The sequence below is a fragment of the Chanos chanos genome, chromosome 10, assembly GCF_902362185.1.
Source record: "Chanos chanos chromosome 10, fChaCha1.1, whole genome shotgun sequence".
Classification (NCBI taxonomy): domain Eukaryota; kingdom Metazoa; phylum Chordata; class Actinopteri; order Gonorynchiformes; family Chanidae; genus Chanos; species Chanos chanos.
This window is the reverse complement of record NC_044504.1, coordinates 27,088,900-27,101,948: the sequence shown is the minus strand read 5'-3', so window position 1 is coordinate 27,101,948 and position 13,049 is coordinate 27,088,900. Positions and strand designations below refer to the sequence as shown.

At 39.8% G+C, this 13,049-nt stretch overlaps 1 protein-coding gene across 1 annotated transcript in view; it reads right to left on the bottom strand.

The window, feature by feature from the left end:
• Positions 1 to 12,372, bottom strand: part of cntnap5a (contactin associated protein family member 5a) — a 45,522-nt gene extending 33,150 nt beyond the window's left edge. The window contains exons 1-2 of the mRNA XM_030785721.1: positions 12,270 to 12,372; positions 8,486 to 8,679 (exon numbers count right to left, since the gene is read on the bottom strand). Coding sequence (XP_030641581.1) covers positions 8,486 to 8,611 — 126 coding nt within the window. The 5' untranslated portion in view covers positions 8,612 to 8,679; positions 12,270 to 12,372. The remainder of the gene's footprint in view (positions 1 to 8,485; positions 8,680 to 12,269) is intronic.
• Positions 12,373 to 13,049: the final 677 nt, after the last annotated feature.

The window sequence follows — 13,049 nt, the reverse complement described above, 5'->3', positions numbered from 1 at the left end:
GTATCAAATTATCTGAATAATCTAGCAAATGGATTATTGAGAAGATAAGAGGATTTCTGAAATATGTGCAGACGCAGATTTATTGCCTGTACTCTTGGGGCTATCTATATTCTCCTAATGTTGGAATGAGCGGTTTGAAAACATCCGTCCGAAACCCAATCCGCAGGCTGCCTCTAAAAGCTCCACAGGTCATGCCCTCTGGCTCACCAAAACCACCGAAGAGGCTGAGGAGAAACTTCAGACAACCTCAGCAACCACAAGCAGCTCTGCTGCTCACTCCAAAAAGCACAAATGGATTAGACTGATGCACTGTCCATGTCCAATTAAGAATTCTCAGGTTCTTCAGCTGTTTTGGCCAAATGAGTCACACACTTTACATCAATTACACTCGATGGGATCTGAGTGGACCACCAAGCCCGGCTTTGAGCACTACAATCCAACAAAAAGAATGGCTCTGGTATTGATTACCTGTGGACTGCTCAAGCCTCCGTGTAATGGGAGACAGGAGAGATGGAGGGAGAGAAAGCTGTCTGATTTACAGGCTTGTGGTCAATGAGAGATAATTAGAGCAAGAAGCACCACACTGAGCCTGGCTGAGGCAAGGTGCAAAAACAATGGGCAGTTCAGCCATATTCCCAACATCCATTTCGATTCCTTCCATTTGCTGACAAAATGGCATTTCCGCTCCATCTTAATGACTAAGGGACACAGAGCAGAGACACGGAGAGAATAGGGAAACTCAGTGCTTGACAGTACTTCATTGAGAACAACAGGATCAGTTTAAAAAAGGTGAGAAGTGAAAAAAAGGCTTTTAACTACTTCACCCAGTATCCACTTTGAATCAGACCATCAAAACACCACAAAACAAAATGGGCACCCCATCTTTGAATACAGAAGATTAGTACCTGAGAAACCATGATGTTCTCTCTCTCTCTCTCACACACACACACACACACACACACACACACACACACACACACACACACAAAAATCAACCTCAGCTTTGAAATCCTCTTTATTTGCATGCATTGACTGATTTGCTGTACAAAGTCCAGGGCACTCCAGGCTTTGATCCCATAGAAAATTTAAAATTACTGTCAGCATTTCAAACATTTCAAAGAATTCAAGAGAGAGGTGTGCTGCTACCTTACAAAATAAATGAAAATAAATCAATAAGTAAAAAAATAATTAAAAATCTGTGCACCGTCTCATAGAACTGTGGAATGAATTCCCATGCCCATATGAATTATGGTTACAAATGTGTCACACGTAAAGCTGTCAGGGCATGGGCAAAAGCATTATTGCCATGCCAAATAACTTCATTGTATCCAATGTCTAGTAGAAACTTAATAAATATATTATTAATAAATACATTTTGTTAAATCAATATAATAGGAAAAGATATCCTGAAGTCTGGCCTTGCTGGTGCAGTCTTGCACTGAATGATCTGGCCATCTATTTTAATCAGCAAAAATATTTTGTCTGTAGCAAAAAAAAAAAAAAAAAAAAATCAGATTTGCATGATCTGATTCCCTCTGACTTAAATTTAAGTTTGGTCAATTATGAGTCTCTTTCTTCTTGAATGTAGAAGTTAAAGGGTTTTGGCAGGGATGGAAGGGTAGAGGGGGCTTAGATTCTCTTTATTTCCATAAATATTCCCAATCATCTATCATTATCAACTTGCAATCTATATTTGTCCAGTCCACTAGTCAACCCTGCCCAGTACAATTTCAGTTCTTCCACATTTGCTCTGCATCAGTTCTAAATCACATAAGTCATTCTTAGAGCTGGCACCACTCCACTTTTTCCCTTGTGCTCAGGCACTGATGCAGCATCTGCAAAAAGCACTGACAATAGAAGACATGAGTGCAGCTCCATAGCTCAAAAAAAAAAAAAAAAAAAAAAAAAAAGCAATGACCACACTGATTCACCCACAAAGCCTCTGAACTCAGCAATTTTCATACGAGGTAATCCTGATTCACCTGCCACGAAATGACAGGCGTACAAGATGAAAGCAGATGAACGATTGGGGTGAGATGTGTCAGTATCAGCTACTAGGCAACAGGGAACTCAATGTGTTCTCACTGCCTTCTCTGCCTATAAAATATGAGCTGCAGGCAGCTGTGGTGGAGCTTACTGTTTTGAAGGGAGATTCATCCAGTTGGAGCAACTCTTATGCTGTGTGACTTAACATAAACATGGGTGATATGGACATGGCCTCTAATCACTCACTGACCACCAGCTACATCAAAAATCCCAACTAGATTCATTAGGTTCCCACTACTGTATCCCTAGGAGAAAGAACAACAGTTTCAAGCACTCATTTCAACCACTGCTACTGGTCTGTTGAATAGTAAATGTGATTAAACTAGTGGTGTGTGAGTATATTTTTAAAATCATTCATTCATTCATTCATTCATTTTCTAAGCCGCTTATTAGGGTTGTGGGGGTGCTGGATCCTGTCCCAGCACTCACTGGACAAAAGGTGGGGAAACACCCTGGACAGGTTGCCAGTCCATCGCAGGGCAGCCACACAGATGAACACAGTCACACACACAGGCAATTTAGTATCTCCAATTTACCTTACTTACATGTGTTTGGACAGTGGGAGCCCACGCAGATACAGGGAGAACATGCAAATGTCACACAGAAAGGACCCTGGCTGGGAATCAAACCCAGAACCTTCTTGCTGTGAGGCGACAGCAGTACATATTGTGCAACCTTGCTGTCTCTATATTTAGGGGCCAAGCAGCAAAGCTGCTGGAACCCTATTGTAATTGTTAGAATTCGTCACTATTATTATTGTTTCTCCTGGGGGAGTCTATGGCAGCCCCTAGAACCATATTGTAGTGCCAATGGTAAAGAGAAATTCTGGTTAATGGTTCACTGTGAATATTAAACTTAATACTAATATCACTTAGCTGTGACCATGACCTTATTATAGAATATGAACCCAGTGAAATTATAGTTATTCCGAAAAACCCTGAACACTGAACCTAGAAATTATTCAAAATAACTCTTCATCAGCCTTAACGTATATTAAATAATAGCATTAAAGTAGCAAGTACAATAATACTCTTCGAATTCAATACTTCTAGTTAACTAAGCTCTTGGAACACCTCACTCAGTAACTTAGAAATCATTTTTCACATACTCAAAGAGCAGGAATACAAACGCACACCTTTTTTTCAACTATCAAATTCAAATGGTACAGAATGTTGAATGAATTGCGATTTGGGTGAAAGTAAGGCACATCAGCTATAGATACACACACATACAAAAACATCTAAACTACTCCCAAGAAGACAAACAACTAACAGTAGACAATAACAATATCCTTGTTCCCTAAAGTATGTATGAATGAACAGCTATGCGAGTATGAGGTATTACTCACAAAGAGGCACGCTTAACCAAAAGATCTAAGTGACGTTCTAGTGGAGTTACTTACACAAAAAAGGGTAATGAGGGAAGGAGAGAAAGGGGAAGAAGAAGAAGAGCAGGCCCAACCACGTTCAGGTATGAGAGACCAGAGTTACAGGGGTGGGCAGTAGGAGACTGTGAGTGAGACTTCGTATCGGTGCCAGGAAAGTCTTTTAGCGTTGCGGAACTTCCGTAGCGGTGAGCCTGGGCCAATTGTTCGTGGAGACGAACAGGACAGAACAGATGGACTTACATTACAGCTGATACAACCAGAACTCAACTGAAGCTGAACTTTAGCATAGCTGAACTGTAGGATAGCAGGGAGTCTGGCATTTTATCTGATCTGCAGATGAGGGGGTACTGCTATCCTTTTAGGGGTGTCTCTGCCTGAAGGAAGGAGACACTCCTTGGAATTTGTAAAGTGTTCATTTGAGCTCAGTCGAAATAATTTTACATAACTTTTTCCCATTAAAGAATAGTAAAATTACCTCTGTTTACTTGTATCTGCTGTATTTTATGCTTCCGAACAAGACCAAATATGGTATCTTTATCATTAAGAACAGCAGAGTTTCACTGATGGCCAGAAAATTAGCTATTTGTGACTTGGCTCCTGGTTATTTATAAGTCTTGCGCGTTTAGGACTGTAGGAGTGGTTATGACTCGATATGCATAATAAATTAATGATATCGTATGGTTAGTTGAATTTTTCTTTTGTTCTACATAGTTTGTGCCCGAGTGGAGCAATGCAGATGAGAACTGTGGCATGGTCTGAATTCCATTCTCACAGGGAAACTAACCTCCCGAGGTGATCTAGTCTCCCTCGAATTGATTGTTATCAACTTTTGGCCAAATGGTCTGGGGGTTCTGCGCTAAAACATCGAGCCTGGTCTCTGTTAGGTGTTAAAACAAGTGGTTTCTGCTTTGTTGTGCATTGGTCCTGAATGCAGAGAGGCTTGGGCCATAAAAAAAGGTCAAAGGAACAGAGCAGGAGGAAGAGAGGGTCAGAGAGAGAGAGAGAGAGAGAGAGACAGGGGGAACATGGGAAGAGTCTGTACAATGTTAAATCTCAGAGTCACTGAAACATTTATTAGCCCACACATTGCAACGCAAAAAGTCTCTCCTCCAGTTGCTGCCTGACATTATGGTAAAAAGCTGTGAAATTTGGCACATTGATAGAGAATAGCACAAGGTATCTAGGCACCAAAGTTGGGGTCAATCCATGCATCCCTATAGCGCCACCAACAGGCTCAATTTCGAGGTACGTTTTTGCTCATGACCTTTGAATCCTTTGTCCTAGAGTTGTGATATTTTTTTCCCTGAATCCATGGGTATTGCCGAGTTGAATGCACCCATTGCTGTCAATTTCTGCCATTTTGAATTTTTCAAAAAACCTACTTTTGCGAACTAGTCCTAGACCGTTGATCACATCACCACCAAATTTGGTATGTGTACTCTACAGTGGGGTCTGACCAAAACTTGTCAAAAGAATTTTGCTAGGTCAAAAGATTTCGCCGCTGCCGTCCAATGAATTTTGAGGGCGAAAGCTCCAAACAGGAAGTGAGCCATTTGTCAGCAATGTGTGGTTGGGTTGATACTAAACGTGGTACCCTTCTTTGGTGCAGAGAATACTGAGTACCCACCAAGTTTCATGAAATTTGGCCTCATGGAGGTGCTATATTTCAAAAAAACTTCTTGTGCATCATCCCAGTAAAGAACCCTAAGTGGGATATTACGAACCCTCGGTGTCAGCCATTTTGTTTGTCAATCATCTTGGTATAAGCAATTTTCAATAGCAGTCCATAGAATCCCTTAATGGATCCTGGTGAATCTTGGCATGTTGATAGAGGACTGTCAAAGGAATCCAGTCACCAAATTTGGTGTCATTCCATCATTGCTTATAACTTTTGAACCAATTATCCTAGAATTGTGATCATTACTTGATCTAAATGTCTGTCTCATTATGAGTAAAATGGACCCATTTTGTCAAAAGCCATCATATTGGATTTTCCGCCATATTGAATATTTCCAAAACTTACTCTTGCAAACTAGTCCTAGACTGTTGATCCTATCCCCACCAATTTTAGTATAAGTCATCTAGACAGAGGTCTGACCAAAAGTTATCAAACGAATTTTGCTAGGTCTAAAGATATAGTCGCTGTCTCCAATGAATTTCAGTGCCGAAAACTCCTAAACATGAAGTGAGCATATCTCAGCAATGATTCGTTGGATTGATGCCAAACTTGGGACAATTCATTAACAGGTTGAGTTTTGGGCACCTACCAAGTTCCATTACATTTGGCCACATGGGGGCGCTGTACCAGAAAAACATTAAAAACAACAACTTTGAAATACGCATTACTTAAGGAAAAATGCAGGTATTTCCACCATACTTGTTGTGCATCATCACAGTGAAGAGTCCTAGCTGAAAGGTTATGAGCCCTCTATGTAAGCCATTTCAGTTTTTAGTCATCTTGGTCTCATAAATTTTTAATGGTAGTCTATGGCAGGCCAAAAAACCCTAGGTGGATTTTGGTAGAATCTGGCACCCTCGTAGAGAAAAGTGGGTTTCAGTGTGTCTGTTCACCCTCTAATGGATTGGTGTTCTGTTCAGGGGTTGTTATGATTACCTGTCTACCTCTTGCTGCTTGGCCCCTTCATTGCTGCTTGCAGCTATATTTCTAAAATTATTTTTGTATTTTATATCTAACTTGAATACAGTCAGACATCTCACTATTTTTATTTGCAGTTGTTGTGCTTCATATATCTGATGCATTGATTATTTCTCATTGTTCTGTCCATGGTGCACAATTTTGAAAGTTAAGAAAGATGATGATGATGATGATGATGATGATGATGCTGATGATGATGAAGAAAATGATGAGGTTGATGATGATGCCAAAAAATAAAGCTTACATAAAGTAAGAAAACACCTCATTAAATTGATACCTTTGCATTGAAGTTGCTTTGATGTCGTTTTACTTGCTTTTTTCTATTTCTAACTAAAAAATTACATGAAAAGTCTCCTCATCATTACTATGCATCTCACTATCTCACACACCCAATGTAGTTAACCAGGTCAGTCCAGGGGCAACTACAGAGACTCGAGAGGGCAATTATCTGCTTCTCTGGGAGTCCTGTTGCAAATCCATACTGGAAAGCCATCTGTAACCTGTTGTTGAGAAAAATAAGCTTCTTTGAAGCACCATGCTCTTATGTCCCTGCTTCTGCCAGCCTGAGTGGGCACAGAACCTCAACACCTCTCAAACCAACAAGACAAAACATCCAATTTTGTCTTAGCAACAACACATAATTTCACTTTTCACTATCAGCAAGGTTCTGTTCTGCACTGTGACTTGTCATGAGATGAAAAATAGCACTGCCTAAGAGACATGTAGCCTACCGCAGTGATGGAATAGGAACAGACAGATTGACAAAACAGACACTGTCCACTGTCCCTCTCTTGAGATAAACCCAAGTTTACACAATCAAAGATATAATATCTGAATTCATCAGGTATAAGGGTATAATATCTGCATTCAACAGAATCATTGAAATTGTGCCAAATTGCCTCCAGTTTACATTTCAAAATATCCTTATTACGCAACCAGTTTTTTTTGGGATGCTTCACTCTGCAAAGCTCACAGGACCACATTAGGGATATAAAGTCATCCCTCATGTCTGTAGGTACATCTGTGAGAATAACAGAAAGCATTTACTTGGAAATTTTCAAGTGCAACATGAACACAAAGTGACTTCTCCCACAGACCTCCGACAAAAAAGCACAGGTGGGAGAGGCAACCTTTAAATTTAGTTTGAGAATTTTTATCAAAAATTAACCACGTGTGAACTATTCAGGTGTGCGACTGGTTGTATCTCTTTCTCTCACAGTGCATCTGAAAGAGATGCCTCTGCATAGAAGTGGAGCAAATGAGTGTCACTCTCGATTGAGTGACAGAGAGAAACAAGTCACAGCCTAGACGCTGACTCATGCTTGTGTTTGAGGTGCCAGATGTTGAATTCAGCTGTGTCATTCTCGGAGCATGCAGGTCTCAGAGACATATTCAGGATTTTCTTAAACCATGTCCCAAATCCTGCATCAGCTTTCACTTAGAAGTGTGTATAAAAGGAGAGCCTTCAGTTATAATGTAAATAATTTTCTTGGCATATTTCTGCCATGATCTGAATTTTTAGGAGGGACCCTTTTGTCCATTTTCAGTTGATGTAAGCCATGAGAATTCCGGAAAGGTTAATGCTACGTGCAAAAGTCTCTCTCTATGACATCTAACACCAACTGAAAAACTTGTGACTGACCTTACATAATATTTCATAAACATTATGGATAAATGAGGTCTAATTTTAACATAATCTGCTTCAAAATGTCATTATAGACTTTACATAATGGCAACATTACAGCCTCAATATAATTGCCTTACATCAAAATGGGATGATGAGGCTTTCAGAAACCATTTTGCTTCATCATAATGAGCTAGATTATACCCATGGAGACTTTTTCGGTGGAAACACGAGGCAGGGGCTATTACCGTCGTACATGTAAATGTCTGTTATTGTGATTCCCCAAACTCAGTATTACACTGAACATTATGTTGTTGATGTTATTTTGTGTACTCTGTAAAAAGACTCTTTCAGACATCTTGTTCATGTCATCTTGTTGAGTCCCTTGTTTCAGTGTTCATTTAGTTTTGGTGTGTGTGCATGTGTGTGTGCACGTGTGTGTGTGTGTGTGTGTGTGTGTGTGTGTGTGTGTATGCATGACCATAACTGAATTGGGACAATGAGACAATGTTAGCTTTCCAGCTGATAATGACAGTTCACAGTTTTGTGCCTTGAATAGTTCTTAAAAGGATTTATCAATGCGCGCCGAAGTGATCTCAGAAAGGTAAAGCAGTGTACAACTATAATGTTGAAAAGCTCAGGTGGGTAAATTTAACAAAATTTAAAGTGCTGCAGCATCATCAAACTTCCAGGCCTTGAGGCTAATGTGTAAATTACCAACATCTAAACAATTTACACACTGTTAATTTGGAGGTGATAAAGTGTAACTCACGCCTATGCTGTCCTCCTGTCTGTATTGTTTCCAGACTCGGCCTGTGTCGCTGAAGAGGAGCATGTAACTGCTCACCCAGTCCGGGCTGCCATAGCGGCCCTGTGTGGCCACCGCCGTCACCTCCATCCTGTCTCTGAGGTCTACCTGCAGCCAGGGAGACCTGTCCGTCAAGTGAGAGCTCCACCCACCACCTCCTGGAGGACCCAACAAGACAGAGCATTAGTAGATAACCTATAAGGCTGAGCCGCAGGAAGAATGTAGCATGTGAACACAGAGTATCATTCCCATCGTCCCCAAAACCAGTCATCATCGCCAAACCAGTCATTATCACAGCACTCAAAGATCTATAAGTTGATTTCAGAGAAATGTATTGCATCCTGTGCAGTTGTACTCCATCCAGATGGTCCAGTCACCAAAGTCAAAATTGATTTTCATGAAATGGCAACACTTTCATTTATCTTTTGTTCTTAATGTTAACCAGAGCAACATTTCTATTTCTCACACCTTTTATTTCCTTTGGATATTGCCGTGCTGGACAGCAGAGGCAGCTCTTACGCAGAAAACACTACAACTGAGGATCATCTTGACCTCACGCAGCATGTGGTCTATTTCTTTTAGTATTGTCAGGAGGGATGTCCACCACCAAGTAGATAAGTGCTCATACTGCTACTTGTCTTCCAAAAAGATACGTTCCAGCCCCAACACTCATTCAGCTGCTGAGCTGTGGAAACAGGTCAGCTCTGGCAGAGAAGGTTCATTACTCAACCACTGTGAGCTAAGACTCAACACCATGGGAGCAGATGAGTGTAGAATATCAAGCCGCTGTCTCTGGCACAGAGGAAGCGCCGTTTACTGAGGGCTGCCTCCAGGGAGGAAAATCATCCCGTTTGTTAGAGACTCAAACGACTGAAGCAGGTGATGCCTCGAAATAACTAAGAGGGATCAAGTAAGCGTTACACTGAGGAGGTAATATCACAATTAACTGTTTTAAAGCCACACTGTAAATACTGAAAGATATATTTGCTGGTCAACTAATCTCACGGTGATTCCCCAAAAAAGATATACAAGTGAATGTCGACACAACGCTAGAGCAGCGCTTTTTAAATATTTTAATCTTGATATATGCATTTATGTATGAGTGTGTGTGTATGTACGAATGTATATATGCTTCTATGTACCAGGGTTTCTGCTAGGATATTTTTCTTGCCGGCCCAGTGTCTGGAAAGAATTTATTTTACTGGACAAATTTGAAACCTACCGGTCACGTTTCAGTAACAATCAATGTTGCAAACGCAAATATAATGTATACCTAGGTTCACAAAAGAATGTTAACAACTTTAAATCAGTTTGATTATGTAATGAATAGTAACGATTAAGGAAAACGCACTGTAACAATTAAGCAAAACCCCAATATTAGACTAAATTAGGCTAAAATGTAGGCTATTATGAACCATCTGTACCAGGTAACATTTTTTTTCATTGCTCCATAGTCCTCTGCTGCTGACTTGAGATCAAACGTGTCCAATGTGTCTTTAAAGCTTGCAATGCGCATACGCTGCGTCACTCTCTCCTCCTCCAGACGACTTCGCAGGGATAGCCTTCATTATTGCTACGTTTTGTATGACCATTTTTACTGGGCATTTTGACTGACAAGTTTTTAATTTATCTTTCTTTTTCTTTTTTTTTAATGAATTTTACCAAGCAAAAAACAGTAATGGAGGCTAACCGGCTAATGGAAACCCTGTTATGCACACACACACACACACACACACACACACACACACACACACATACACACACACACACACACACACACACACATATATATATATATATATGTTCTAGCAAAGAGCTTCAAGGAGCCTTTAATTTCAGCCTTGATCAAACTCAGAGTCTTGTAGGTTAAAATGATGCCTTTTTGTTGCTACTTCATTTTTGTTTGTTTGCTTCTTGTCTCAGCTTTGTTTTCTCTGTCTGTCTGTCTGTCTAAATATCCATGCATTTGATTACTTCAAATTATTTCTTAACTTGTTACAAGTTAAGAATCATTTATCAGAATTCATCAGGACAACTATCCAGTGGTAGTCCATTCCTACAAATTCCAGATCAACCACAGTTCTGACCCGGATGAAACTATGAGCAGTCCTTTTCAAATTCTTTTTTAACTTTTAACTCTTTTACTGTTTGCAGTAAGTTTTTTTTCTGAATGATTAATTTGAGTGTGATGTTAATGGACAATTTTTAGTGCTGCTGTGTGCTGAAAGAGGGATACAAATACACTATAAAAATCTGCTGAGAAGGGTGGATGTGACCGGGCCACTAATTGGGGATTACTGAGAACAATTTTAAACTTTAAAATCAAATCCTTAGTTCTAGTAGCCAACAGATCTGCTTGGCTTTATTCAAGCTGTGATCAGACTTAAACAGTCAGGGGGTTAAACTGAGGCCTGTTTTTTTCCCTCAATCCTTGTTTTGTCAGTCTGTTTGCCTTCTATCTATCTATCTATCTATCTATCTATCTATCTATCTATCTATCTATCGATCGAAAACAATTAAATGATTATTATTACACTTCAGTTTGTTCTTTAAAGCATATGAACCCCCATAATCTTGGTCCCCAGCTGGAGTTGAAAATAGACAGCACAACACCCAGCAGCGTTTCAACCAGAGTTGGCTTCTATTTTTGTTATTCTATAACTCTATTGACTGGCGGGATTTTGCCCTACCTTATTCAGTCAGTCAAAACCCTAATGGGCATCTGAACAGCAGAGACAGATGTTATGGATTAAGGTTGGTGTGTAAACCTAAAAAGCCAGCAGGATCAGTGGAAGAGGAGTGACGCATACACCTCTTATAAGCAATAAACAACAAGTAATTGATTACAATCAGTTCTTCTCTTGGTTAGAACAAAGTGTGAAAGGAAAAAAAAAGTCAGTTGAGTAGCAGATATAAGTGCATACAGCTGACTTCACGGACAGAGCTGATAACCTTGAAAAGGACAACTGTGGTCTCTGAGGTAGCGATGGAACAACACAACACCGGAGTAGTAAAGCTGGCCCTTTGAGATCAGATAAACCCTTGAATTTCTCAAGAGCAAGAATGTTCTGACTGATTTTTAGTCGTTGATTTTTTTTTCCTTCCTAACCTTTGGATAGAAAAACACGCATAATGTAACACTGTGTACCCATGTACATTATATGGGCCATAGGAAAGACATGACATTCTCCTCATGATTCACACATCAAGTTAATTTGTAAAATTTACACATATTTACTAAATTCAAATTCTCTGCAAGAACACACCAACCTTGGTTATGAAAACACAGATATCTTTGCCAGACAGTACAGAGGACAAATGTGTACTCTTGTCATTTGATTACAATCACGAGCAACTGACTCACGAATCAATAAGCAGCTTAAAAAAAGTGAGAGTTAGTCTGCCTAAATCGACTTGACCCTGAAATGCAGAGCATGATCGATACATTTGTAAAGAGAAATATTGGTGGCCTCTTATTTGTGGTCTTATCTGAAAACCAGAGCTGAGAAAAAAGCTAGATTTATAAAAGCACTGAGACCAAGACCACAATATTGTATATCTGGCTCCAGTCTAAAACGCATAAAGTACGCATAATTTTAGCAAAATAACAATAATAATAATAATAATAATAATAATAATAATAATAATAATAATAGAGGAACATAGATTACATTTAAATGTATGCATAGCAGATATTACAAAAACTTGTCTTACGAGAACAAAGTAAGCTTAGTCCTGTTACACTTACCATCTCTCCTATTGAGCCTGGCAAAGGCTGGAGCTCGGCTGTCAGAGAAATATGAGGAGCTCTCAAAGGAGTCCGGAGGCAGCACAGACGCCAATGATCCATCACAGCTATCTAGGTACAAGAGGAAAATGAATGTTAGCTTACACTGGAAGGGTATGTGCACGCTGAAAACACTCGGGTCAGCCCTCAACACGACTATAAACACACTTAGCCTGGGCTGGCTGTCACGCACATGTACGCCAACTATCATTTTTCACGCCGTTGTTGAGATATTGTGCATCTTTTGAATAACCTCTTATATCAGTCCACTCTGCTGTGAGTGGGATGAAAAAAAAAAAAATGTTTGTCAGTGCAGGTGATTTGAGTGCACACTCCAGAAAAGTGTCAGCTCTTCCATGTGTCCATGTAAAACACAGAAATCACCACATTTTATGTTTATTATTACACTTAAATACTGCCAAAAGCAACATTTTGTTTATTAACTCAGCTTAAAACTTCAATGGAAATAAAAGAGAATCCTTCGAATGGTTATATCTGTACAAAATCTACAATAAAGCACATAAGCTTACACTGAACTTTCTCGGTGAGCCTCCTATTCAACAAAGTCCAGTACTGTGAGAGAGCTCTATAATATGATATTGCAGTTGGTCTCATGAGAAACACAAGCGCTTTGAGGACTAACTGAAAAACCCTCAAAGCCTGCAGATGATCAACAGCATTTTTTTTTATTCTCTAAGTGTTTGAAGTCATTAGTGCTAGTCTGAAGGGGATAGGTAAGTC